Source organism: Macrobrachium nipponense, chromosome 46 (assembly GCF_015104395.2).
Source record: "Macrobrachium nipponense isolate FS-2020 chromosome 46, ASM1510439v2, whole genome shotgun sequence".
Taxonomy (NCBI): Eukaryota; Metazoa; Arthropoda; class Malacostraca; order Decapoda; family Palaemonidae; genus Macrobrachium; species Macrobrachium nipponense.
In genome coordinates this window covers 25,754,649-25,781,794 of record NC_061106.1, presented here as the reverse complement: position 1 = coordinate 25,781,794, position 27,146 = coordinate 25,754,649, and the positions used below count along the sequence as shown (strand labels likewise).

General features: G+C 39.1%; 1 protein-coding gene across 4 annotated transcripts in view; it reads right to left on the bottom strand.

Annotated features, from left to right (window-relative positions):
* Positions 1 to 27,146, bottom strand: part of LOC135214813 (G protein pathway suppressor 2-like) — an 89,658-nt gene that overhangs the window by 32,283 nt on the left and 30,229 nt on the right. For all 4 annotated transcript variants that reach the window (XM_064249190.1, XM_064249189.1, XM_064249191.1 and 1 more), the window contains exons 5-6: positions 18,073 to 18,190; positions 1,237 to 1,449 (exon numbers count right to left, since the gene is read on the bottom strand). In XM_064249190.1, the coding sequence (XP_064105260.1) occupies positions 1,237 to 1,449; positions 18,073 to 18,190 (331 nt within the window). The remainder of the gene's footprint in view (positions 1 to 1,236; positions 1,450 to 18,072; positions 18,191 to 27,146) is intronic.

The window sequence follows — 27,146 nt, the reverse complement described above, 5'->3', positions numbered from 1 at the left end:
TCAAATACTAAATGATGTAGCTTTTATTAGAGATTCATTTCTGAGAGATACCTATCAAAGCAAGGAGCAAAGTAATGTCATTTCTTTTATTCAGTTTTAAAATCTTAACTGCAACCACTGAATACATGCACTTGACCAAAAATTTCATCTGGAATAACCTCATAACAAAACTCAAACTCAGACTTGGCATTCATTTTTTTTTTTTTTTTACACACATCAAATCTTGTGCTTGACACAACTAGTTTCTCTTCTGTCATTGCTTCTGATTCATGATCATCTTTGATAAATCCTGAAGTAAAAAAAATGATCTAAGGTAGGTTCGTCTATAACTACGATATAATAAACATCCCCAAAGTCACTATCTGAACTAAGATAGTTCGGGTCTGCTATCATCACTAACATTTCCAAATAAAAGCTTGTGTACTATTTCATCATCTAGAGAAATTCCCTGCCTCCCTGGCATTTTGATGGTTAATGAAGGTCTAGCCCTTGACCTGTGATTATCCTGTAAGTTGGATATCAAATGCTGCCATTTGCTACTAGAATACTACAGACATAAGCTCCTTAGAATGACAAGGAAAAAACATTATGCATTATGTCATGGATAAGACCCTTAATGACTGAGGAGATCAGACCCACACAACATAAGGGTTAATCATAATCTTCATTATTTTTATTTTCATGATTATGATTAAAATCATCATTACTACAGCAGTAGTATTATGAAGACTTCACATTATTAACCCTATTACATACTGCCATTAAGTAACTGAACCTACAGCTAAACATAACTGGACTAAAACATAAAATCAACCATCTTTGTTTCATCTTTTCCTCCTGGCCTATTACCATAAAATCATTCGAACAAAATTAAATGGTGAATGAGAAATGATTAGATATATGGTCTATATGTCTGTCAGTGAGTTATTTTTCTAGCCAAGGCATAGTACATGAGATTATTATTTCTTAATATACGACAGTACATAAATTTCCAGATTATGGTCCAAACATTTTCTTCATAAAAGAATTCTCAATTCTCATTCTACCCAGTACTTTATATATTCTTTAAAAAAATATTGCAGAGAACATTATATGTACACTGAACATTGCTAAAGGTCTATCTATTGTGATTAACTATTAGTATACTTAATCCCTACACTGTAACCAAAAATATAACTATGAAAGCAAAAGGTAGGAAAAATTCAATTTCAAGCACACAGTTAATTTCACACTTACCTCGACTACTTGACATATACACACTTTGCATACGTTGCTTTTCATCTCGGGGAGGGGGCGGTTGTGATTGGGATGGGGCAGGGGGGTTTGTGTGGGTGGGAGCCGCAGGCGGGAGATAAGCAGCAGCTTGAGATGAGCTGCCATGGGGCTGCGAGGTTCCATGGTAGTAAGGGGCCTGACCTGTCACGTACACACTGCTGGCACTTCCTGCCTCTGCAGGAAAAGGTGAGGAACCATGCATAATTAGTTAGTATAATATACAGCATTTAGAACAAAAAAGACAAATAGTCCTGTAAGTAAGGGCATTACTTACCATTGAAGAGACAACTTATAATTGGATCAAACCAAACAAGTCATTCATGATGAAAAATGTCTATATCCTATACTATATTAATATCATACAATACGACACTGCATTATCATAACTATAAATCAGCTTAAAAAGAGACCAATGAATCAGATTTAATCCCACAAGGTCCACCCTATGAATTATTCTTAATAGGTAAAAACTGGCACAAAGCAAAGTTAATTAAGCTGGACAGCCCAGTAAGTGAAAACTGAGAGGAACAGACAAGTAATAAGCAAAAAGCAATTCAGCTGGGAGCTGAAAGGATGGCAGAAAGATCCTATTGTTTTATACCAACATTTAATGTGACTGCTAATACCATACACACAAAGTGGTAAACCTATGCTACTTATCATGCAACTAATCTTCCATAAGATGGTCTGTTTATCTAAACTTTATAATCTTAAAACTTCCTCCCTGATATCATAACCTATACCTATTGAGTAGGAAGGGAGGTAAATTATTCACTGCTGATAAGAAATATCAATATCATACTGAATCCTTTAAAACAATTAACGGTTACAATAACATGGCTCTTTCCAGTATTCAAATCCAATTACAAATTTGAAACACTTTAACTGACATCTACACATAATAACTCACCTTGTACTGAAGCTCAACAAAGACTGCATGACCTTAAATAACAGTCCATCTCAGTACACAGACATGCTACATGCAAGAATACTTTGCGACAAATTTCATTTATCAAGAATCCAACTCTTTAAAATAAGCTGTAATAAACTACATCATTACATGGTATTCATAAACTCTGAATAACCTACATCATTACATAACATTCATAAACTCTGATTCAAGACATAGCAAAATCAAGCACAATTTTTCCATTATGGTAAATACATAATTTCTGCAAAATAATTAATTTCCATACAAACCTCTTATTTAAAATATTGCATTTATGCTCTACAAACCTCTTATTATAATATTGCATTTGTGCTCTGAACAAACTTCACAAAGCCTTTTGGTGATCCTCAGGCCTCCAGTGGCTGAACCTTCAGTTTTCCTTTTTCTGTCATAAAGTAAGATGTGAAACTAATTTTCCCTACTCCTGTAGCATGTACTCTTTCTGCTTAAAACTCCCAATAGGTGCTGGTCCTCATCTAACCTTTTTTTCCATGATTTCCTGCGCTTTCCTACATTTCTCCAATCTGCATCTTTGACCTTTACCCATCCTTTCTCATGACATGGCCAAACTAGATCAATCTTTGAAATTATGCTCTTCATATTTAGTCACTATCTACCGATTCTTCATTTGTAATATCTCTGCACTATACATACCTCTAGCCCTAAATTTTAATAGAGCCCCTCCTTTTCAAAATCTCTACCTTTTGCTTTGTCAATGCCAATATTTCTTTTGCAATCAGTATTGCACGCATTATGGATAAATCATAAGTACTTACTCTCTCTACTAATTAAGTATTTTTCTTTTATCAGTAGTCTATTCATCTCTTCCTTGTTTCATCCAGGATGCAGCTATTTAATAATACATAAGTTTTATGCAGTCTGGCCAATTAGTTGCAAAAAATGATTTGGTAGGAAATAAGGCAATTTGAAGACGTATTACAATTTTGATTTTTTAAATTATAGCTTTTTAACCACAAACTTGGTATGTACTTACACTAGACTCAATAGCAATACATATGGAAGGGAGAAAAGTTGCTAAAATCCCAGTTCTCCAAGGAGGCTACAAAGCTATAAAATGTTAATTCTCTCTGAAAAATCTATTATTCAATGGATATCAGAAAGTAGGCTGAAATGCAGCCAATGATGAAGATGACAGGAATTTAACCCTCTTACGCCAAAGCGGTAAAAAAAAAAATTGTCTCCCGTGTGCCGGAGGTGTTTCAGAGTGAGCGCGGAAGCGGAAAAAATATTTTTTTCAAAAAATCACAGCGCACTTAGTTTTCAAGATTAAGAGTTCATTTTTGGCTCCTTTTTTTGTCATTGGCTGAATTTTAGTATGCAACCTTCAGAAATGAAAAAAATTATCATTATCATATATAAATAATGTGATATATGATAGCGCAAAAACAAAATTTCATATATAATTGTATTCAAATCGAGCTGTGCGCAAAACGGTTAAAGGTAACAAGTTACTTTTTTTTCGTTGTAATGTACACTAAATTGCAATCATTTTGGTATATAACACATTGTAAAATGATAAAAGCAACACAGAGAAAATATTCACAAAATAATGCATGAATTCGTAACGCGCGGACGTACACACATTTTTTTTTTAAATTCACCATAAATCTAAATATTGTCCTAGAGACTTCCAATTTCTTTCAAAATGAAGACAAATGATTGAATATTACTATACTGTAAGAGTATTAGCTTACAATTGCAGTTTTCGACCATATCTGACGAGTTAAAGTTGACCGAATGTCGAATTTTTATATATATATATTTTTTATATGCAATTATTTCGGAAATAAGAAAAGCTACAACCTTCAAATATTTTTTGTTTTATTCTACATGAAATTGCTCAAATTTTCATATAAAAAACTCTATGAAATGCCTAATATGAAACTGAGCAAATATTCCGAGAATGGTACGTACGCATTTCGGAGATTTGTGGTGGAAAATCCGCGCGCGGAGGGAAGGAAAGATTTTTTTTAAATTCACCATAAATCTAAATATTTTGCTAGAGACTTCAAATTTGTTTCAAGATGAAGATAAATGACTGAATATTACTAGACTGTAAGAGTTTAAGCTTACAATTGCGTTTTTCGACCATTTCGGTAGAGTCAAAGTTGACCGAACGTGGTTTTTTTTTTCTATTTATCGTGATTTATATGCAAATATTTCGAAAATGAGAAAAGCTACAACCTTCAATCATTTTTTGTTGTATTCTACATGAAATTGTGCACATTTTCATATATAAAACTTTATGTAACGGCTAATTTAAAATGGTGCAAACATTACCACAATCGCACGTATGATTTTTTCGGAAGAGTTACCGCTCGGACGTAAAGAAAATGTTATTTTTTTCATAAATTCACCATAAATCAAAATATTGTGCTAGAGACTTCCAATTTGTTGCAAAATGAAGGTAAATGCTTGAATATTACTAGAATATAAGCTGTTTTTAGCTTACAATTGCGTTTTTTTGACCATTTCGGTAGAGTCAAAGTTGACCGAAGGTTGAAATTTTGGCAATTATCGTTATTTATATGAAAATATCTCAAAACTGATAAAAGCTACAACCATGGGTTGTTTTTAGTTGTATTGTGCATGAAATTGCGCACATTTCCATATATAAAACTTTATATAACGGCTAATTTTAAAATGGTGCAAACATTACTACAATCGCATGTATGATTTTTTTCGGAAGAGTTACCGCGCGGATGTAAGGAAAAAGTTTTTTCATAAATTCACCATAAATCGAAATATTGTGCTAGAGACTTCCAATTAGTTGCAAAATTAAGGTAAATGATTGAATATTACTAAAATATAAAAGTTTTAGCTTACAATTGCGTTTTTCGACCATTTCGGTAGAGTCAAAGTTGACCTAAGGTTGAAATTTTGGCAATTATCGTTATTTATATGAAAATATCTCAAAACTGATAAAAGCTACAATCATGAGTACTTTATTGTTGTATTCTACATAAAAATGCGCACATTTTCATATATAATACTTCATGTAACGGCTAATTTACAATGGTACAAAAATTATGTCAGTGACGAAATAATTTCCGAGATGTGTCACAGATACTTTTTAGTGTGGCAAGAAAGAAATTCACGCTTGCGCGCCTGCGTAAAGATTGTAAACAAAACAACACCTCGATCTGTGAACTCCCAGCATCCCCCAAGGCGCGTGATTCAAAAGTTTTAGGCTGGTAGGCCTATAAGTATATTTCCCCGAATTAAAAAAAAAAATTTTGTAAGTCGACGTAAAATACGTCCAGTCGGCACACGGGAGACAAAAAATGTCGACGTAAAATACGTCCAGTCGGCGTAAGAGGTTAACCAACTAGATCAGATTTCACCCAAGCCAGTACTAATCCAAATCTAAGGAAGAATAAGCTATATAAACTTTTAGCTGGATATCCACAATAAACTTGTGCTTGCATATGGAGCCTTAATGTAATTGTAGAATTGAAGCTGAAAACAGGACACTTGTATGAAAGATGTAAAGACATTGTGCCCTGACAGTAGCAATATGGGCATAAAGCTTAACAGCCAAGACAGCTTTATCAAAGGAGAATTATGTAGCTAATCATGACATCAGATACCATTGTATGTTTCATCAGTTACTGAAGACACTAAGAGTCTCAGTCAGACATGCTGTGGTTCACTCAGTCCACAAAGGAGTTAATATCCAACATCAAAAGCGAGCAGTGCAGACATTCTAGCTACCAGGTAAGAGTATACAGTCATGATAAATCAGCCATGTTCAAGTTAATGAAAGGGGTCCCTCCTCCTCAAAAGTTGTGCTGTGTGTACAGCAAGTTGAGACATGGCACCCATGTCGTGTGTGTGATGTGACAAATCAAGATGTGACAGCCATGTTCTTTGTGCACAACTGAAAGAAGTCACCACTTCTCAAAGGTGTGCCATATGTGGAGCAAGTGGAGACAGGTTACTCGTGTAGTGTGTGTATGGCTAAAAGCGAAGCCATTAGACAAGATGCTGTACCTATATTGTGTACTGTAAGGGTTTTTACTGCCTAGTTTATGATTTTGTTTGCTGGGACAATTGGAACTACTGTTTTCCAATAGTTTCACAGAGGTTGTTTAAACTCTTTGTTTTCTGGAAAGAGGTGGAGGTTAGCTGACAACCAACAGCTTGTGTATGATTGCTTCAGTCAGTAAAGGTATGGAGACCTGAATAGGCATAAGCAGCATGGAGGTTCTGTTCAGTCACATTTGGAGCCCACAATAGCTATTTGTTTTGGAACTTGGGACCTGCAGGGTTAAGAACACATATCATGTTCAGTAAACCAGGCTTCATCTGGGTTGTACATACAGTTTCAGGTGATAAATGTTTTCTGGAAGTATGTTTAGTGGTTCCTCATGTGTGTGTAATCTCTGCAAGCTGCCACAGTTTCCCGAGTGTGGAGTGTCTTGCAGCATTTACTACAGAAGGTTTTTGAGCCTAAGGTTTTTTTCAGGTTTTTTGTCAAAAGTTAATGCTTCCAGTATACTCAGGAAGTTGATGATACTTTGTGGCATATTAGCAATGTGTTAACCCTGCTTTTGGTGTTTACAGTTCCTTTTTGTTAATGTATAATGCATTATGGCCATGGCATTCTGTAACAGTAACCATTTATTATACCATTGTCTGTCATTAATTATATTTGTATTTGTAAACTGTCTGCATTGCAGTTCCTGTAATATCTGTAATGGCATTTTTGTGAACTTTTCATTTTCTGACTCTACATGTGAATTAATTCTTGTTCTCCCCAGTTATAAGGAATGTTTTTTTTTTTTGATGATGTACTGACTTTGTAATGGTATTTCTCTTAGCAATTGTTATTGATTGATTGATTGATTATGAAATTTAGGTCTTGAGGACCAAGTACTGGAACCCATCAGGATTAATCAGCGGCCTAAAGACGATGAAATATATAAATTAATATGATTAATTATGAATAAGTGAATGATAAGTGTTCATATATGAACATAAAAAATGAAGAAAAATGACAGATAAAATCAATAAAATAAATAAATAATCATTGAACTTTTACTGCCTAGTTTATGGTATTTGTTTGCTGGGACAATTGGAAGTATTGTCCAAATATATACTTGATAAAATAAATATGACTATAATCTTTACTAAATATACTGAAATCATATCTCATCTTATCTCAACATCATTTAAAATTTCTAAAACAGTCTTCCCAGTGATTAAATCTAGGACAGTGCACCAGCATGTGCTCAACAGATAGCTGACCATCACAGTGAGCACAAACTGGGGCACTGACTGACTCCCTCTAAAATATAGTTTTTGTTGATTGTTTGCATTTTGCCATATTTGATGCCTATCAGATTTATGATATGTTTTACTTATATTTTGTTAGACTTCTGACTAGTTTTGTATTCAAAGTTTATAAAACAATTGTAATTTTTCTGTAAAATAAATTAGTTTTAAGGTATCTATTTTGGATGACTTCACTCCCTCCTTTGTCGGCCTCTTCACTCCCTCCTTTGTCGGCCTAAGTTGCTGCCAAATTTTCTCAGTCCTGATCTCTTTATTTTTATCTATTTTTTGTTTATTAATCCTTAATGGGCGGATACCCTCATGTGAATAACAATAACTAGTTTTGAGTGGTGGATGGATTACCTCCTAGTGAATATAAATATTAAGGGGACCGTCCGCTATGGCGGATGACATGTCAACTTGAAAAAATGAAAAATAGAGTTATGATTTGTATCTATGCAGAAACATGCCATGCATGCTTTCCAGAAGTTTTATCCAATTATTTTTACAAATAATGAAGATATAGCGGTTTTTAAATTATGACCTCATCGTAACTGCATAGCAATGAAAGGTAGTGAGAGAGCGAGCTACTCAGAGCGGTTATTTATAGGCGAGACTCAGAGAATGACTCAGTTACGCCACAGACGTCAAAGTAGTTGCACGCACTTACGCACTTGCGTTTGGTTACTAGCCATTTACGTTGTTTTTATAACTTCTTAGTGAACTTATAGCAATGCCGAAGTTACCCAAGATCAAGAAGGCTACTCAGCAACTAAGGCTAGCAAAATTAGCGAAGGCCAGGAGTGTGCTGAAAGAAAAACACGAAAATTCGTTGTTATCAGCTCCCTCATTGTCTCATGTCACGCCATCAGCATCATTGTCTCGTGTCACGCTTAGGGTATTAATACCACTTTTAGGGGGAGGACCAGGATCCTTGATGTGGAAATCAACAATAAAAATACAAATAAAGTAATTATAATAATGTTGTTTTGACTTTTATAAGAAAAAAGCGAAAATTTACATAGCAAATCTTTGGGAGCTCATAACTCAAAAACATACTTATTTGCATGTTGGTAGCCATTACTCAGTTATTTATTATCCAATTTTAGAGAGAAAGATATCATTGGAAAGAGGAATAAAAATCCCATAATTCCTTGTGAGCCAATTTTTTTTTCTTTCTTTCTTTTGTTTTAACAATTTTTTTGAGTCTAGAAAAAAAAAAAAAATCATAAAAAAAAAAAATCAAAATTCTGTTCACACAGGATTATTCCGTATATGAAGTAGTTTTTAAGGAATGATTTTCAATAAAATTGATGTCATATTAGAGGAGAAATCGCTACCTAAATTTTTTTTTTTTAATTATAATTTTTGCTAATAAAACAAAGTTTTTGCTCAAATGACTTGAAATTTTTGTATGATGAAGGTATTATATATATCTAAAACATATATGGAAATTATGTATTTTGTATAATAAAAAAAAATACACAACATAGCACACAGTCCCCTTAAGTACCATCAATTTGGAGAAATCAGGCAGGAAAGAGGTTCCATTACTTCAATAGCCAATACGTCTCATGATTTAGTTGTGTACTTGGCTTCTAGGGGGCATGTAGTGCCTCTCACATGACGTCTTTTTATATATTTGCTTATGAATAAACCCAGTGGTTGCTGTTGGTTTTAATTCTTCTTTTATGATAGTATGTCAGTTATAGTTGTAATTTTGCAAAGAAAAGTGCAGAAATATTAGAAAAAACATGTACAATCCAAAAAAGTTACCACATCTTCAATCTCAGTAAATATATGTTTAAATATTTTACACAAAATATACTCAGAATTTGTTACTAATTTTAGTTATTTGTTATGATACTGTGTGAGCTGTTATTATAATTTTACAAAAATAAAATAAAATTTATTAAAAAAACATGTATAACTTGGTAAAATTTATGATTGTATTGTAAAAGAGGCCCCATAAGGAGTTGTAAATATAGTCATTTTCAACATCTTGGAGAATTTATTTTCTTATACCTTGTGCATTTGCACATCTTTCTCTTTCCCTTAACATATTTTTTTCTTAAACTGGCTGACCTCAAAGTTCGCACAGTCTGGGGTGCTATATATGTTTGTTTTTCAGCCCAGCTCTTAAGGGTTAAAGGACCTGATAAACCCAAAAGGGGTTCATAACAGTATACAGGTAGTCGCTGGTTCCAATAACCAAAAATCGTTGATAACCGGGACATCACTGGAATTATGGTAATAAATGGTGTTTACAATGCCATAAGTGCTGATCTGCGCCAATAAACTGCTTACCAATGTCAATAAACCACATACCAGCGCCAAAAATTGCTTACCAATGCTGATAAACCACCTACCAAAGCCGATAAACAGCTTACTGGTACTGGAAATTGCTTATGGGCGCCAAAAATCTGGTTAATGACGTTGTTAGCCAAGCATTGTAAAACCAAAACGCCATTAACTGATGCCGCTGATGAGCAGGGACCACCTATACACAGTGTGTGGTCAATTGTATTGCATACACAACTGGAAAGGGTATGCCATATATGTATGTGCATGTGGGTAGTCAAGACAAAGTAACAATGTCATACGCACCTAACTCAACCCATGGAATACACAATTGATAAAAAAAAAAGCTACATTTTCTCCTACCATTACTCTTCAGAAATAATAAAGCCCCATCCTTAATGATCTTTTTTTTATTAAGAAAGCTTCATTCTATTTCATAGAACACAGCAGAAACTGAGAACTTCATTGACACCCCTGATATAAGGTGATAATAAACGTGAGTCAAAGATGTTTTAAAGTCACAACCCACTGACTTGTGTATTTCATCAGAACTGTCCAAATTTATTATTTTAAAAAACCTTTTACCTTAACCCAACTGGCTGCCTTTCCTACCAATGGCTTTGTTGCAGCTGATTAAACTACACAAAGAATCCCTGATTCTGTCCCCTATCAAAAGATCTAAGGGAGTCTAGGCACATGAATCAATTTACCTGAGCCACTTTGTCTTTTATTCTCTAAAAGTAAATGGGTGTATCCTGCATTGAAGCACAATGCATAAATAGACCAAAATAGTAATCAGTGCATATTGGGAAAGTAACTTAAAATATGCTCACTATAGTACTTAGGTGCTTTGAAATGTTTATAATTCAACTGTGATTACTACAGTAATGAGGTAGGCAGTCCCCGGTTATTGGTGGGGGTTCTGTTGCAACAGCTTATCATAAGCGAAAATCACCGGTAATTGAAAAATGATATTGTTATTGTACAATAAATTTTCATACATACTTACCTGGCAGATATATATTTAGCTATAGACTCCGTCGTCCCCGACAGAAATTCGAATTTCGCGGCACACGCTACAGGTAGGTCAGGTGATCTACCGGCCTGCCGCTGGGTGGCAGGAATAGGAACCATTACAGTTCTAGAACCAGATTTTCTCTTCCACCTGTCTCCTGAGGGGAGGCTGGGTGGGCCATTTAATCGTATATATCTGCCAGGTAAGTATGTATGAAACTTTATTGTACAATAACAATATCATTTTCATACATTCAACTTCCCTGTCAGATATATACTTAGCTGATTGGCACCTTTGGCGGAGGGTAAGAGACAGCTAATTACTGATTAGACAGGTAAACAACATACGTTGCAGGTAATAAAAAATAAAAATAACAATACCCTGGTTCCTACCTGTTTTGGCGGAAGATTTCATAGCTACTGCTTAGAAGTCTGCTTCGCCTCAAGAGCCTCAGCGAGGGTGTGACCTATGGCTGAGAGCTCTTGTGAGGACTGTCAATGGGGTCTTATCCACTTACTCGACAGAACCTGATGGCAATTGTCAATGGGGTCCTATCCACTTACATGACAATATACCTATGCCTAATGGCATAACAAAGGAGTACAACACTGATCCCGATCACCCGATCCTAACCGTGGATTAGTACTAAGATTGAAAGGAGTTATCCCCAACCACCTTTCAAACAACCTTAAAATTCAACACCAAACTATTTTGAAATTAAAATTATACAAAAATTAAAGAAAAATTAAGGATCAGTCTTATCTCCTTCACCCAGCACTGTATCCGCTGATACATACGGACCCAGAGAGAAGCATTTCTTGTATGTTATCCTTACATCTTTCATGTAATGGGAGGCAAACACAGAGTTGCACCTCCAGTACGTAGCTGCTAAGATGTTTTTCATCGACATGTTCTTGTTGAACGATATCGATGTAGCAACTGCACGTACCTCGTGCGCTTTAACTCTCAATGCTGCAAATGATTCACTTTTGCATTTCATGTGTGCCTCAGTTATCACATTTCTGACAAAAAAGGCTAAGGCATTTTTGGACATTGGTCTCTTCGGGTCCTTAACCGCACACCAGAGACTCTGATTGCAACCTTGCAACTGTTTCTTTTTCGGCAGGTAAAATTTCAAGGATCTAACAGGACATAATGATCTTTCAATTTCCTTTCCCACAAGTTGAGAAAGCCCTTTAACTTCAAAACTCCTAGGCCAAGGTCTTGAAGGATTTTCATTCTTTGCTAAAAACAAAGGCCTGAAAGATACCACTGCCGAGTCTCCCTTAAAGCCCACTCTCGAGTCTAGAGCCTGCAATTCGCTTACTCTTTTTGCAGTAGCGAGAGCCATTAGAAAAATACACTTCCTTGTAATGTCTCTGAAGGATGCTTGATTAGGAGGCTCGAACTTCTCTGATGTGAGGTATCTAAGAACCACGTCTAGGTTCCAGCCAGGGGTAAGTGAAGTCTTTGATTTTGACGTCTCAAATGATCGAATCAAATCATGAAGGTCTTTGTTATCCTCTATGTTCAGGCCCCTGTTCCTGAACACAGCAGATAACATGCTCCTATAGCCCTTTATAGTGGATACTGCTAATTGAGATTCCTCTCTCAAATATAGCAGGAAATCAGCAATTTCGGTCACAGAGGTATCGGAGGAGGACAGCTTCTTCGCCTTGCACCATCTACGGAAGACTTCCCACTTCGATTGGTAGATCCGCATGGTAGAGGATCTTCTTGCTCTCGCAATTGCTTTTGCAGCTTTGCGAGAAAAGCCTCTCGCTCTGACCAATCTTTCGATAGTCGAAAGGCAGTCAGGGCGAGAGCGTGGATGTTTTTGTGATACCTCTCGAAGTGGGGTTGTCTGGGCAGATCTGGGGAAGTCCACCGTCCATTCCAGTACCTCTGTGAACCATTCTCGAGCGGGCCAAAAGGGAGCGATTAAAGTCCTCCTCATTCCTTCCAAGGACACGGACTTCCTTATCACCTCCCCCAGTATCTTGAATGGGGGAAAAGCATATGCATCTATGCCCGTCCAATCCATGAGCAGGGCATCGACTGTTAGGGCTCTGGGATCCTCCCCCAACGAGCAGAAGTTTTCCATCCTTCTGGAGAGGAACGTCGCAAACAGATCTACTTGAGGTTTCCCCCATAGAGACCACAGTTTCTGGCAGACTTCTGAATGAAGGGTCCATTCTGTTGGAAGGACCTGGTTCTTCCTGCTCAATCTGTCTGCCCTTATATTTCTCCCTCCTTGAACGAATCTCGTCAAGAGTACTGTCTTTCGTTCCTCCGCCCAGATTAATAGATCCCTTGCCAACTCGTAAAGGGAGAAAGAGTGTGTCCCCACCCTGCTTTGTTATATATGCCAGAGCCGTGGTGTTGTCCGAGTTGACCTGGACCACCACGCCTCTGACCTCGTCCTCGAAATGTCTCAGAGCCAAATGAATGGCTATAAGCTCTTTCGCATTTATATGCCAGGGCATCAGTTCTTTCGTCCAGATGCCTGACACTTCCTTCGTCCCTAGTGTTGTTCCCCATCCTGTTTCCGAGGCGTCGGAGAACAACACTAGGCGAGGGTTTTGCAGAGACAAGGACACTCCCTCGTTCTTTTTCAGAGGTTCTAACCACCATCGCAAGTGGTTCTTGATGCTTTCCTGTAGAGGAAAGGAATCTGCCAGTTCTCCTGCCTTCCTGTTCCACATTCTCCTCAGGTAGAACTGCAGGGGTCTCAATGTCCTGGCTGGGGATCGTCTGCGACTTCTTGAGGTTCACAAGCAATCCTAGAGATTTGACTAGATCCAGAGTTATCTCCAAGTCCTCCAAACACTGCTGTCTTGACTGCGCTCTTATGAGCCAGTCGTCCAAGTAAAGTGATATTCTCACACACTTCAGATGTAGCCATCTTGCTACGTTCCTCATCAACGCCGTAAACACCTGAGGAGCCGTCGAGAGGCTGAAGCACAAAGCCCTGAATTGGTAAATCCTTCCCTGCACCATGAATCGAAGATATTTTCTCGATGAAGGATGCAGGGGGACGTGAAAGTAAGCGTCCTGAAGGTTGAGGGAGACCATCCAATCTCCTGGACGCAGAGCCGCAAGGACCGAGTTGGAAGTCTCCATGGAGAACTTTGTCTTCTCCACGAAGCGTTTCAATGCACTCACGTCCATGACAGACCTCCACCCTCCCGAAGCTTTTGGCACTAAGAAGAGGCGATTGTAAAAGCCCCGGGAGTGAGGATCCTGCACTGTCTCGATGGCCTCCTCCTCCAACATTTGCTGTACTAACCCTAACACGGAATCTCTTTTTGCAGGATCTTTGTACCTCGCTGACAGCTCCCTCGGTGTCGTCGTCAATGGAGGTCTGTCTCTGAAGGAGATGAGATATCCTTTCTTGAGCACTTCCAGAGACCAAGAATCTATTTGCCTCGAGGCCCACGCTTCTGAAAATTTCAGTAGCCTGGCCCCTACTGGTGCTTGGAGGACTGGTATCTCATTTGGGATTCTTTTTCGGGACTCTAATGGAAGACCTTCCTCTTCTTTCCACTCCTCTCTTCCTAGGGGCTCGGCCTGAAGAGCTCCCTCGAAAGGGCTGCTGGGCACTTCTTGGCTCCCTCTTTGTGGCAGGAACAGCTGGTCTTTACTTTTTTGCTGATTGGACAAGCAAGTCTTGTGTTGCCTTCTCAGTCAGCGTGTGGGAAATATCCCTCACTAACTGAGAAGGGAACAACTGTTTAGACAGAGGGGCGTATAAGAGAGAAGCCCTCTGGACTGGAGAGACTGCTTTAGTCAAAAATGAACTAAAGACAGCCCTCTTCTTCAGAATTCCTGCCCCGAAAAGGGATGCCACTTCCGCTGATCCATCTTGCACCACCTTATCCATGCAGGCGAGCACACTATGCAGGACTTCGGGTTCCAAGAAATCAGGGTCTTGCGTCTTCTTGGCCAAAGCCCCAAGGGACCAGTCTAGGAAGTTAAAAACTTCCAAGACATGGAATACTCCCTTGAGGAGATGGTCCATTTCCGACATAGTCCAGTTCGTCTTAGTCGATGGAAGCGCGTGTCTTCTTGCCGAGTCCACCAAGGTCGAGAAGTCTGCGTCTGCCGAAGAGGGAAGAGCAAGTCCCATTGCTTCCCCAGTGTTGTACCAAATCCCTCTCCTTCCCGATAGTCTGGAAGGGGGGACAGGTAAACACAGTCTTCCCCGCCTCCTCCTTGGATTTAAGCCAATTTCCGAAAGCCTGCAAAGCCCTCTTCATTGAGATGGTAGGCTGCATCTTCAAAAAAGAGGAAGACTTTGAAGTCTTCGTACTTGAAAATAAAGACCGAGGAGAAGGAGGGGCAGCAGGACTCAGAGACTCTCTGAATTCTTTCAATAAGAGGGCTGTCAAGGTCTTATAGTCCGAAAGACCTGCCCCCTTATTTTCTTCCAAGTCCGAAACATCTTCCAACTCTTGAGGAGTGACATTTGGAGAAGAGTGCGCGGGCTCTTAGCAACATCGACTCTAACCTGACAAGGGCTACGGCCGCCTGTGCGACGTCTTGAGTCCCTGCCAGGCGAAGGCCGATATTGTCCTTTGCCTTTAGTTACACTAAGACTTTCCTGATAAGGACGACGGCCGCCTGTGCAACAACTCCCGTCCCCATCAGGAGAAGGTCTTGAATGTTTAAAACCTCTCGCAGAATCAGGCACATCCTGACAAGGGCTACGGCCGCCTGTGCGACATCTAGAGACCCTGTCAGGCGAAAACTGATCCTGCGAAAAGTCCCAAAGAGGAGCCTCTCGGTCCGCTTCTAACTCCATGTCTGATGAAGATCCTGGTTCATGGCGCCTGGCTCCTGGCTCCTGGCTGACGGCTGATGCCTGGAAGGCGTATCAATCCTGGACAGTCTATCATGGCTGGTAGGCGCTTCAGGCGCCAGGTGCCCCGAATGCGCCTCAGGAGCCAGGCGCCTGGAATGAGCCTCAGGCGCCAGGCACCTGGAATGTGCCTCAGGTGCCAGGCGCCTGGAAGGAGGCTCAGGCGCCTGGCAGGAGTCTCAGGCGCTTTGCGCCTAGGAGTAGTTTCAGGCGCCTCCTGCGCCTTTTTATAATTTATGTACTTTGGAATCCTCCCGCCTTGTAGGCGTTTTGTGCCTGGCTGGCGCCTCGTCCGAGCTCTCAGAGACTTCCACCGGACGGGATCTTTTAACTGGAAGGAATCAATCCTTTCTCCTGGGAGGATCCTTCTTCAAAACTTCCCCCAACGAAGATATCTGCTGCTGCATTTGTCTCAGGATCTTAGTAGCTGCGTCTTCTCTTTCCACTTCCGATCTAGGGGAAGGAGGATCTGATGAAAATACCTCCTTTCTCTTCTTTTCCGGAGGATATTCTTCCGGGAACTCTTCCGGGCTGGAGTCCAAAGCTGGCGACTTCCAAGATCTTTTAGAAGGTCTCGACAGCTTGTCCGAACTCCATCCTTTCTTTGAAGAAAAATCTGATGAAGAAAAACACTGTTTTAGGATGCCCTTCCAACGGCTATCCTTGGCAGTCTGGGACGAAACTGCAGAATCTGCCGAGGGGACACCTGACCGGTGGGGATTCTCTGAAACCTCCCTGCGGCTTTCGACATTCCTTCTCCTCTGGGCTTGGGAGCTTGGAAGAGGTCTAGACCTGGAAGCGAGACAGAGCCGATCAGACGCACCCTCCACTTCACTGGGAACACTTCCAAATCCTTTAACTTACGCTCCATCTTCAAAAGGGATGCTTTCAGATTTGCAATTTCCGATGTTGAACTTGCAGAGTCAGATAATTGAGAAGGTAAAGCTGTATGGGAGGAAGCAATTACATTAGAGATAGGCAACAGACTACTAACTGGCTCGTTAGAGACCGACCTACTCAAACTCTTGGAAGAGGCTTTTCTAGCCCTATCCCTTTCCAATTTTCTTAAATAAGAGTTAAGAATCTTCCATTCCTCCTCATTTAAATTCTTACATTCTTCGCATGCATTCAATTGTGAGCATTCATTCCCTCTACATTTCTTACAAGTAGTGTGAGGGTCTACCGAAGCTTTCGGTAGTCTCAGATTACAACTTTCATCCACACACACTCTGAACGAAAACGAAGAATCAGACATTCTGAGAAAAATCCAAATCCAAATTAAAAAAAGTCCACAAAAGCATATGACAGGCCAGAGATCCAATACATCACCAAAATATCAGTCTAGAAGATCAACGGCGATGAAACACGAAAGTCAAAGTCAGGAGGAACTAGCAACGATGTTACTAGCACCAGCGACAGAGAAAATCTGGTTCTAGAACGGTAATGGTTCCTATTCCTGCCACCCAGCGGCAGGCCGGTAAATCACCTGACCTACCTGTAGCGTGTGCCGCGAAATTTGAATTTCCGTCGGGGACGACGGAGTCTATAGCTAAGTATATATCTGACAGGGAAGTTGAATGTATGAAATTGGTGATTTTTGGGGCTTATCAGAGCCGATAACTGACACCACCAATAACTGGGGAATGCCTACGTTTGAAGTCTATATTATAATAATTCTTTCCAGGAAATAATATTTTCTGATACCAACAGTCAAGCACCACATTAAAACATTCACTAATCATTAATGATAAATAGGTAATGGTATGCAACAAGTTTCCCATGCTTAAGCAGTCCATTAACGTTCTATTTATTACTTTACTCTTATTACTATTCTCTCCATGCACCTAAGAAGCAACTGAAGATATGGTAAAGACAGAAGCTTTATACTATAACCATACAGTATTTAATGTTTTTGTTGAACAATTCACCATGCAGCATACATCCCTAAAGTAATAAGTTTGTTTCCTATTCAGTGTAAAGTTAACCATACAGTACAGAGGTTTTTATACTTAAAACAGAATAATTTTTCTATTTGTATACGTCCAAGGAATAAAGTTAACCTTACAGTGCAGTGTTTTTCAAAGTTGAGCAGAATGACTATTCTACAGTATAGTCAAAGGAACAATCTTGCTTCCTGAATACTATCAACATGCAATGATATTCTATTCATCATAAGCAGTGATCATATAATTTGAAATATAGCAGCCTGAATGGGATGAAATTCCACATTTCAATCTTCTAAAAACACCACATTAATCTACCTAGTAATCTGACCAGAAACAAATACTATAAAGTTGGAAAAGAAGCCTTAATTATTCTTACAATTGATCATTCATTCAGCCTAAATGTCAAAACTTAAAAATACAAACTCACTTGATGTTGGGATTGTCACAGAACCAGCAGGAGGTGCATGGCTTGGTAAATTCTTGAAATTGTAGGCATACGATGCCTGTGGTGGGGGTGTGGGTGAACGAGAACGCTTAATGGTACTCTGGAAATTACAGCAAATATGAAATTGGGATTAGTAATATGTTTTAAAAAATTAGACTTTAAACAATTACATTTTTTGTCATAAGCAAATAGGAAACTAAATACGATATATTACCAAAGCAAACAGGAAACTAAATACGATATATTACCAATGCAAAAACCTAAGTGATAACATTTAGAAAAAAAAATTACCAAAACAGAGTTAAATGTTATTATCATTACACATTAGTTTCAAAAACTACTGAGTCGCATTTCTAGACTCTAGTTTTATCTAAAAGATTTGTTCTACAATGAAGTGAAAATTGGAACAAAGTTAGTTAAAGAAATTAGACAGCTTAATAAGAACAGACAATAAGAGAACAGGTGACAAGTACAACAATCCCCGGTTATCGGCAATCCGGTTTTATGGCACTTGTCTCGTGACAACAATAACTGGATTCAAAGAAACCTCATAATCACGAGAGTTAATAATATAAAATGGAAAAGTAAATCCACAATAATATGTCTGTTTGATCTTGTTATTTAAAATACAAAGCAGAAAGCTTTCGATGACCTGCACAGTCCTTGTTAATCTTGACAAGGAGGACCGTGCAGGTCATCGAAAGCTTCCTGCTTTGTATTTTAAATAACAAGATCAAACAGATGTATTATTGTGGATTTACTTTTCCAATAACTAGATTTTTGGCGCCAATATCCATAATCTCTGTTTATCAGCACCGATCTTCAGTTATCAGAGCACATCCCACTTACAGTAGTGCCAATACCCGGTTATCAGCACTGTTATCGCAAATTTTCAATTATCATCACGCTGTCGGGAACATAATCCCTGCCGATAACTGGGGACTGCCTGTAATAGGTAGAAAGCAATTAGCCTGGGGCTAGAGGGACCCTGCCAAGTACTCTTAATAAAATCTACAGTATGCCACATAAGGCCCAATGTATGTGGCCTTCTATATGGAACAATAGTAGTTCCAATTCATGAAAAAACCATTAACTAAATATTACAGAATTTGTTAATAATCTAGATATCTGCAAAATGAGGATAAGGAAAGTTTAATAATGTCTGGGTCAGATTTCTTCTGCTTGACTTGAACGGGGGCACACACACACACAAAAAAAAAAAAAAAAAAAAAAAAAAAAATTACTCAAAATGTATCTATGCTCCTGGGGTCACCAGGTCTTTTGTCTTCCACACAGGAAAGGAAGGCGGTCTAATTGTCAACACACACTCTAGACCCTTCGGGTATATATCAACCAATGAACTCACTTCTAGTGATCCTTCAGTGCTATTAACAGTTCTAATTTTGTTCCCTAATTTACTACAGAGGATCTCTTTTCAAGTGATTATGTTACAATACTAATCACTTAGTTATCCCCCTTAACAAAGCCAAGGCTGAGTTGGATAAAATGAAAATTTGGATAAGGTCACAGGTATCTCTATATAAACAAAACAGCAATTCTATATCCTTACTCCCTTCTACCTCATCAATAATGCATAAGCATAAACAGTCGCCATGCTTATTAACAACAACTGTCCCACTTTAACCCTTAATGGATGGACCCTTCATATGAGTAGCAATAACAGGTTTTGAATGGTGGACGGACCCACTCATGGTAAGCATCAATATTACGTGCCATCGATTTGAGGGAATCAGGCAGCAAGAAGTGCCATTACTTCTATTGCCCATAAATTTACTAATGGCAACTTTTAGACTAGCCAAGATCAAGGAAGCAGGCATCTCAAGAGGTTAGTTGTGATCCTGACTTCAAGGGAGCATGTACTGCCACTCTCTCTCTCACATAACATCCTTTTATAAAATTGCTCATAAATATAACAAGGGGTTGCTGTTGGTTTTAGTTCTTATTATTTATGATAGTATGTCAGTTATACATAATTGTAATTTTGCAATAAAAGTGCAAAGAAATAAATATTAGAAAAGACATGTATAACCCATAAAAGTTACTGTATCTTCGGTCTCAGTAAATTTACGAAAATATTTTACAACAAATGTGCTCAGAATTTGTTACCGATTTTAGTTCTCATCTGTTTTGATATTGTATTAGCTGTATTTCTAATTTTACAAAATAAAATCAAGTTACAGGCAGGCCCCGGTTACGACGGGGTTCTGTTCGTGAGACGCGTTGTAAGCCGAAAATCGTCGTAAGCCGGAACATCATAAAAAATCCTAAGAAAACCTTACTTTTAATGCTTTGGGTGCATTAAAAACTATGTAAACTGCATTCTTATTGCATTTTTCATAAAAAAAACCTTCCAATATTGATTATTTTGCATTTTTGGAGTAATATTTCTTCTGCCAGATCAGCGTTGTAAGCTCCGTAACCCTGGAACATGCGTCGTAAACCTGGAAATAATTTCTGGTAAATATAATTGAAAAGCGTTATAACCTCGGAACATCGTGAGCCGAACCTGTTGTAAGCCAGGGACTGCCTTTATTTATTAGAAAAAACATGTATAACTTGGTAAATTTACAAATGACTGTTAAAAAGAGGTGCCACAAGGGGTTGTAAATAGTCAATTTTCAACTTCTCGTAAAAAGTGGGGGGACATTTTTTATAACTTTTTCCTTACACCTTGTGCATTTGCATATCTCCCTCTTTCCATTGATGTGTTTTTTTTTAAATTGGCCAACCTCAAGGGCCCCCAACCTGGGGTGCTGCATATTGATTTTTTAGCCCGGCTCTTAAGGGTTAAACTGAAAACTTGAAGCAAAAATTAGCCATGCCATTCCTTGTAAAAATGTGGTTATTATATGCTTCTTGACTGAAATCTTATCCTTGTGCCTAAAACTCCAGAGATTGAGTTACTCTCATTCAGTTTCTTGGCATGTTTACCTCCAACTATTTGCTTCCTGTAGTGCACCTCCATGGTCAGAGAAGGTTGCTAATGATGACTTCCTTAATGTAGGTACTCAAGTGGTCACAGTCGATGCTATCTTTCTGTAGTGGTCATCTAACTGTCACTGTCTCAATCTGTGGCTGTATTCACAGTCTTGATACTACAAGTGCCAAAAAGTTTAGCAGGCACTGTCCTTGGTCATCTTGGTATGGGCAGTACTTCATTGTCCTCCTTGCTGACAATCAAGTGAGAGGTCACAGTCAACTGACTACTACAGCCTTCACTATTTTGACCAAAGTCTGTCACAGCTGGCAAAAAAAAATATATATATATATATATTTGGAAATACTTGGATTGTCACTACTCCAACTGCTGCTACCATCAAAGTTGGCACTTTTCTTGCTGGAAGAGGCAACTTCTGAAGACAAAAAGCCTGTCTGGCAGGCATCCCTTTCCTTTAACATTCTATGAAGTGGCTACCTGTGAGCTTCTGCCTGGATCATGACCATGTTCACGGAGTCTGGAGAAAGTAAGCATCAATAAATTAGTCTCAGTAGCAGAATGTTTATTTTAAAGCCTACGCTATGGTGGGCTAGGCTGCTGTGGAGGAGGCTGGGTGATAGCATTTACATCAGTCAACTGCCTCAAATGTTGTTTTGCCCCACTATGCATCAAAGTATAAAGCTGCTCCTTCATACAGGAAAGAGGAGTCATTTTATCAACAAGAATATCACTTGTCAGGTTAGGGCCAATGCATACGTCAAGTGGGTGGGTCAAACACTGGGCAAGGCAGGTGATGAGAGGGCAAGAGTATGCAACAAGTGATCAGAGTTGGCCAATCTGGAGACCAACGCTGAAGACAACAGCTAGAGAAAACAATCACAGCACCATCCCCAATCCATGAGCTCTTGTGCATTCTCATCCCGAAGAATTATGACCAATGACTGGTTGGCCAGTAATGACACATCTTAGAAGTAAAGCCAGAAGTGTACATGTCAAAAAGAATAAAAATAGTTAGCAATGAAAACTATCACTCTTGTAAACAGTCTAGGGGAATTTGTACAGCTGTAAACAGGAACTTGGAGCTTTATAGATATAAACACTATGCTATTACTGACCTTTTGTCAGCTTCTGGGAGCTTCTGAAACTTAATCCAGCTTTGGATCATTATAATCTTGAATCTCATCAATATTTAGTTACATTCTGTACTATCAGTAAGAGAAGATTGGGTACTCCTTGTTCCTATTTGGGTTACTAAACTGTGGATTAATTTTATTGGTTCAAGTCAAGAGTATGTGGTCTTGTTACCACATACATAAGGTGTTGGTTTCAGGTGACCAATTGTGTATGGAAAGTCTAAATCATGGCTGTTTGCTCTATCATCAAGAACAAGACTTTCAATAAAACACAGATGTCCGTGACTTCCAAAATGCTGCCTGATACTGTGTCAGACGTTCACTGAAACATATGACCCTATGTTGTTACTTGAGAGCTAAGGGTATATGTGATCAATTCTAAGTCATCCAAAGTTGTATCAGAATCCACACCTTCCAGGCAGGATTTTTATATATCACATTCAAGTCAGAACTGTTTCATTATTCAGAGGTCAGTCCTGAAAGTACAAGAAAGGGATAGACAGAGGAGAAGCAAAAAAAAAAATACATAAATAAAAAGTTAAAACAAACTACTCAATCTGGGGAAAATTTTCCATCAGTTCTAATTTTTGGTCACATCTGAAAATCTTTCAAGAAACAGAAGTGTGAAAAATGCTATACTACAATATACATAAATTTCAACAGTGAAATAAAAAAATAACACTAAGTACTTCACAAACAAAAATGAGCATGAACTTAATGATCTTACAATTCAAAAATGTAATAAAAATATAAAAACCAAGAGCATCTAAATACTATTTACAACTTTACTGTACTGGCAAATCTACACAGGATTAATTAATAATGTATGATAAAATTCTAATGTACATACAGTTTCCACAGGCAAAAGGATTGCCTGAAAAGTGATTGACTTGCTGACTGATTACTGCAGGAAACTGAGGGTAAATAGGTGACTATTTGCTGTTTAGTGAAAAACAACGAATGACGGAATCTTAGATAGTACGTATAAGGGAAAGCATGTAAATTTTGAACTTTCAGAGGATTTCATTGTCATAATTATTTTGGAAAAATGATATTGTTATGATACAATAAAGTTTTATACATACTTACCTGGCAGATATATACATAGCTATTACTCCGTCGTCCCCGACAGAAATTCGAATTTCGCGGCACACGCGGCAGGTAGGTCAGGTGATCTACCCCCCGCGCTGGGGTGGCGGGAACTAGGAACCATACCCGTTTGTAATTCATATTTTTTCTTCCAGCTGTCTCCTGAGGGGAGGCTGGGTGGGCCATTTAATTGTATATATCTGCCAGGTAAGTATGTATAAAACTTTATTGTATCATAACACTATCATTTTTATACATTCAACTTACATGTCAGATATATACATAGCTGATTCACACCACTGGTGGAGGGTAAAAGACAGCTATTACTGAATAGACAGGTAAACAACATACGTTGTAGGTAATAAATAAATAAAACCTTGGTTCCTATGTGTTTAGACGAAGGGTCGACTTCCTAGCTATTGCTAGTAGTCTGCTTCGTCTCAAGAGCCTCAGTGAGGATGTGACCTATGGCTAAGAGTTCTTGTAGATCTGTCAATGGGGTCTTATCCACTTACATAACAATACACCAATGCCTATTGGCATAATTTAAGGAGCACAACACCGATCCCGATCACCTGATCCTAACACGAGGGTTTGTGCTTAATTTGAAAAGAGCTATCCCCAAACTCATTTCAAATAATCCCAGAAAATAATACACTTATGTTAAAAAAATAAAAAAAATTTTTTTTTTTTTAATTCACTAGTTAAGGATCAGTGTCGTCTCCCTATCCCAGCAACGCATCCGTGGACACGTATAACAAAGAGAGAAGGATCTCTCATAGGCCCACTTGATCTCCTTCGTGCAAAGAGAAGTCAACACAGAGTTGCATCTCCCGTTATTACAGCTAATATGTCTCTCACGACATATTGTTATGGAAAGAACAAGAATTGTTAAAAGCTCGCACTTCAAGCGCTTTTAATTCTTAGCTGTTTGAAGGAATCAAGTTACTCAAGAAGTGCCTTAGAGATTCCACTGTTCCAAAGAAGACCAGGGCTTTCTTTGAAATAGATCTCTTCTGGATGAAGCCCAGAGCCTGGCTTGCGCCTGGCTGGCGCTTCGCGCCTGCCTGGCGCCTCGCGCCTGCCTGGCGTCTTGCGCCTGGCGGGCCGCCCTCACTCGCGCCTGGCGTCGCCTCGACCGCTGGGCGCTGGCAGCTTCGCCTTGCCTGGCGCCTCGCATCTGGCTGGCTCCTCGCGCCTGGCTGACTTCTCCCCACTTGTTGGAGATTCGAGCTTGTTAAGAGTCTCGATGAAAACTGGCGATGTCCACCTCGGACACTTTACTTGCCTGATTTATTCGCCTCTAGCGCATCTGCGCCAGATTGGAGGCCTACTCCTTCTCCTCATCAGACAATGACAGTGTTTATTTGGACTGTCTTGCTCTGGCGTCTTTACGCCTGTTTGGCATTTGGCGCCTGATTGGCGCTACATTGTCCGAAAGTCTGAACATCCACAATCGTTTATCAGGAGAATGGAAAAGGGTGGAAGAAATTCTTTCACTTTGAGCTTATGGCCTCCGCAACAAGGGGAGGTAATTTTAGTCAGCTACATCCAGTAGACGATAGGAAATCTAATAGTCCGAGAGACCAGTCTTCCTCCGAGGAGGATCATACTTGATACTTCCGTTGCTAACGAGCACTCTTCCTACATGTTGATGAGTTCTCTTGTTGCAAAATCTTCCCTATCCTTGCACGAAGGCAGGGAAAGAGCCTGGAAGCCTAAGGAGATTCTGAGCTGAAATTGGGAGGATTCCTGATTTCTAGCTCTTTAAATATCTCTTCGAACCTTCTGGGAAGTGGTTTTTGAGCCCTCATCGTATTCCAAAGACTCTGTCAGCAAACATTTAAACCTTATCTTCTTTTGTAGATGAGAACGTAAATACATTGCCTGGACAACAAATCCTTTATCTGAAAGCGTTGATCCAGGAATAAAAGGTTTTAGTTCTTTTGCCAAACACTGGCAGGAACCCATTGCCTAGTCTTTCTAGAATTTGATTCCAGATTCCAAGCCCAAAATTTCACTTGTCCTTTTGGTCGTTTAGTACCACGAGAAACATTGATGAGGAGCAGTTCCATCTTGTCAGAACACGGAATCTGAGGCCCAAATAGGATCCCATTGTAATTATAAGATCTCCTAGTCTTGTCGTATAGAGGTATTGTATAAGATCCCGAAGATCTTAATGCTCTGCTACCTCCAATTCCCTTTTACTGCGTTCTTTGATAGCAGATATATACAAAGGTGATTCTTCCCTCTGAAAGGGAAGAAAAAACCGCTATGAGGTTCACAGAGGTATCGGAAGAGAACAGTTTCCTCATTCCCTCTAGCACGATCTGCAGTAATTATATATCTTATTCATGACTACTGTCATTTACCTTGAAACATCCTCTCATTCATGTCCACTTCTGGTCAGTCTGCACGCAGACAGACTCAGAGTGGAGAGGTTGTTAAGGTCCATTTAAAATAGATGCTGAAAGAATATTCAGACTGTCTTGGAAAAGACTTCCAAAACTTGCTGTGAGAAGAACGTGACCTCTGTGAATCCAACCTCTCTAAGTCTAAAATGAGGCATAACGTATTATCCTCTCTTTCTTTGACGCCCTTTGTCTTACATTCTGTAAAGAGTTTATATTTTAGGGGAAAAAGACTAAATTTTATTCCCCTTTCTATAAAATAAAGATGGCGTAGATTGCTACCTCTCTCATATTCTTTCTTCCCGTCCTCGTGCCTGGGCAACGAGAGAATAGAAAATTCTATCATCGTTATTCAGCAAAACAACAAATTATTATTATCCTATTCTCCTAATAAATGAATCCAGGATCGAGGAGAATCATTGTTCAAGATTCCTATCCTAGGACATCAGGCCGTAATGTACGGTTCAAATACTTGAAAAAGCCTCTCACCCAATACTGAGAGCTCCTACGAGTCTTTTCCAGTACCAAAACATTACAAGGTCTCCCTTGTTATATGTTTACATAGGAGTAGGATAATAACAATGAAAGAGGAGAAAGAGGAGCTGCATGGTTCAAGGGACTACCCGAAACATGCAATAAAAAAAGGGGTTGCCAAGGTCTTTCTAAAACCTGTACCCAGATTAACTTATGAGTCCGATATATTTTCTATCACTTGTCTCATAAGGTTGAGGAAAGCGAGAGACTTCTAAAGATATCGGTTCTCTTCACCATGTAAAGGTCTATTAAGCAGAAGAACCCACTTATCCTGACACGTACTACATTCACCTGTGCGATATCTAGAATAATTGTCAGTAGAGGGTTGTAGACCGGCAGCCTGGACCATTGAGATACAACGAACGAGATACTGACTGTAACCCCTATCGGTATTTAGGAGTAGACTTGTAAACTGTGAAACTGACCGTCTGCCGAAAATATATGGGTGGCTTACTTAACAAGCACCACTAATTGCTCGTTAGATTTTGGGTCTAGATCCAGTATATGAGATACCAGATGAAACTAATATATAATATATCTGCACACTCTACTGATTATAGAATGACCAGTGACAGACATTTTGGAGGGTGGGTTCCCCCTGACAGACGCACTGAAAAGGGGGGGTTAATTGGATCTAGATCCAACTTAGGAGATACCGAGTAAAATTTACACTACAATAGCACTGCACATTCTAGAATACTGTGGTGGTAATGACAGACGTTTTAGTGGGTGGTTACCCCCTGACAGACTCCCCACAATGAATGGGGAGGGGGAGGCAGGATCTGTATCCAACATTGGAGTTACCAAGTAAAATTTGTACTACAATTGCACTGCACATCCTAGAATGCTGTGATGGTAATACCAGACATATTAGTGAGTGGTTACCCCCTGACAGACGCCCCACAACGAGTGAGGAGGGGGAGGGGGAGA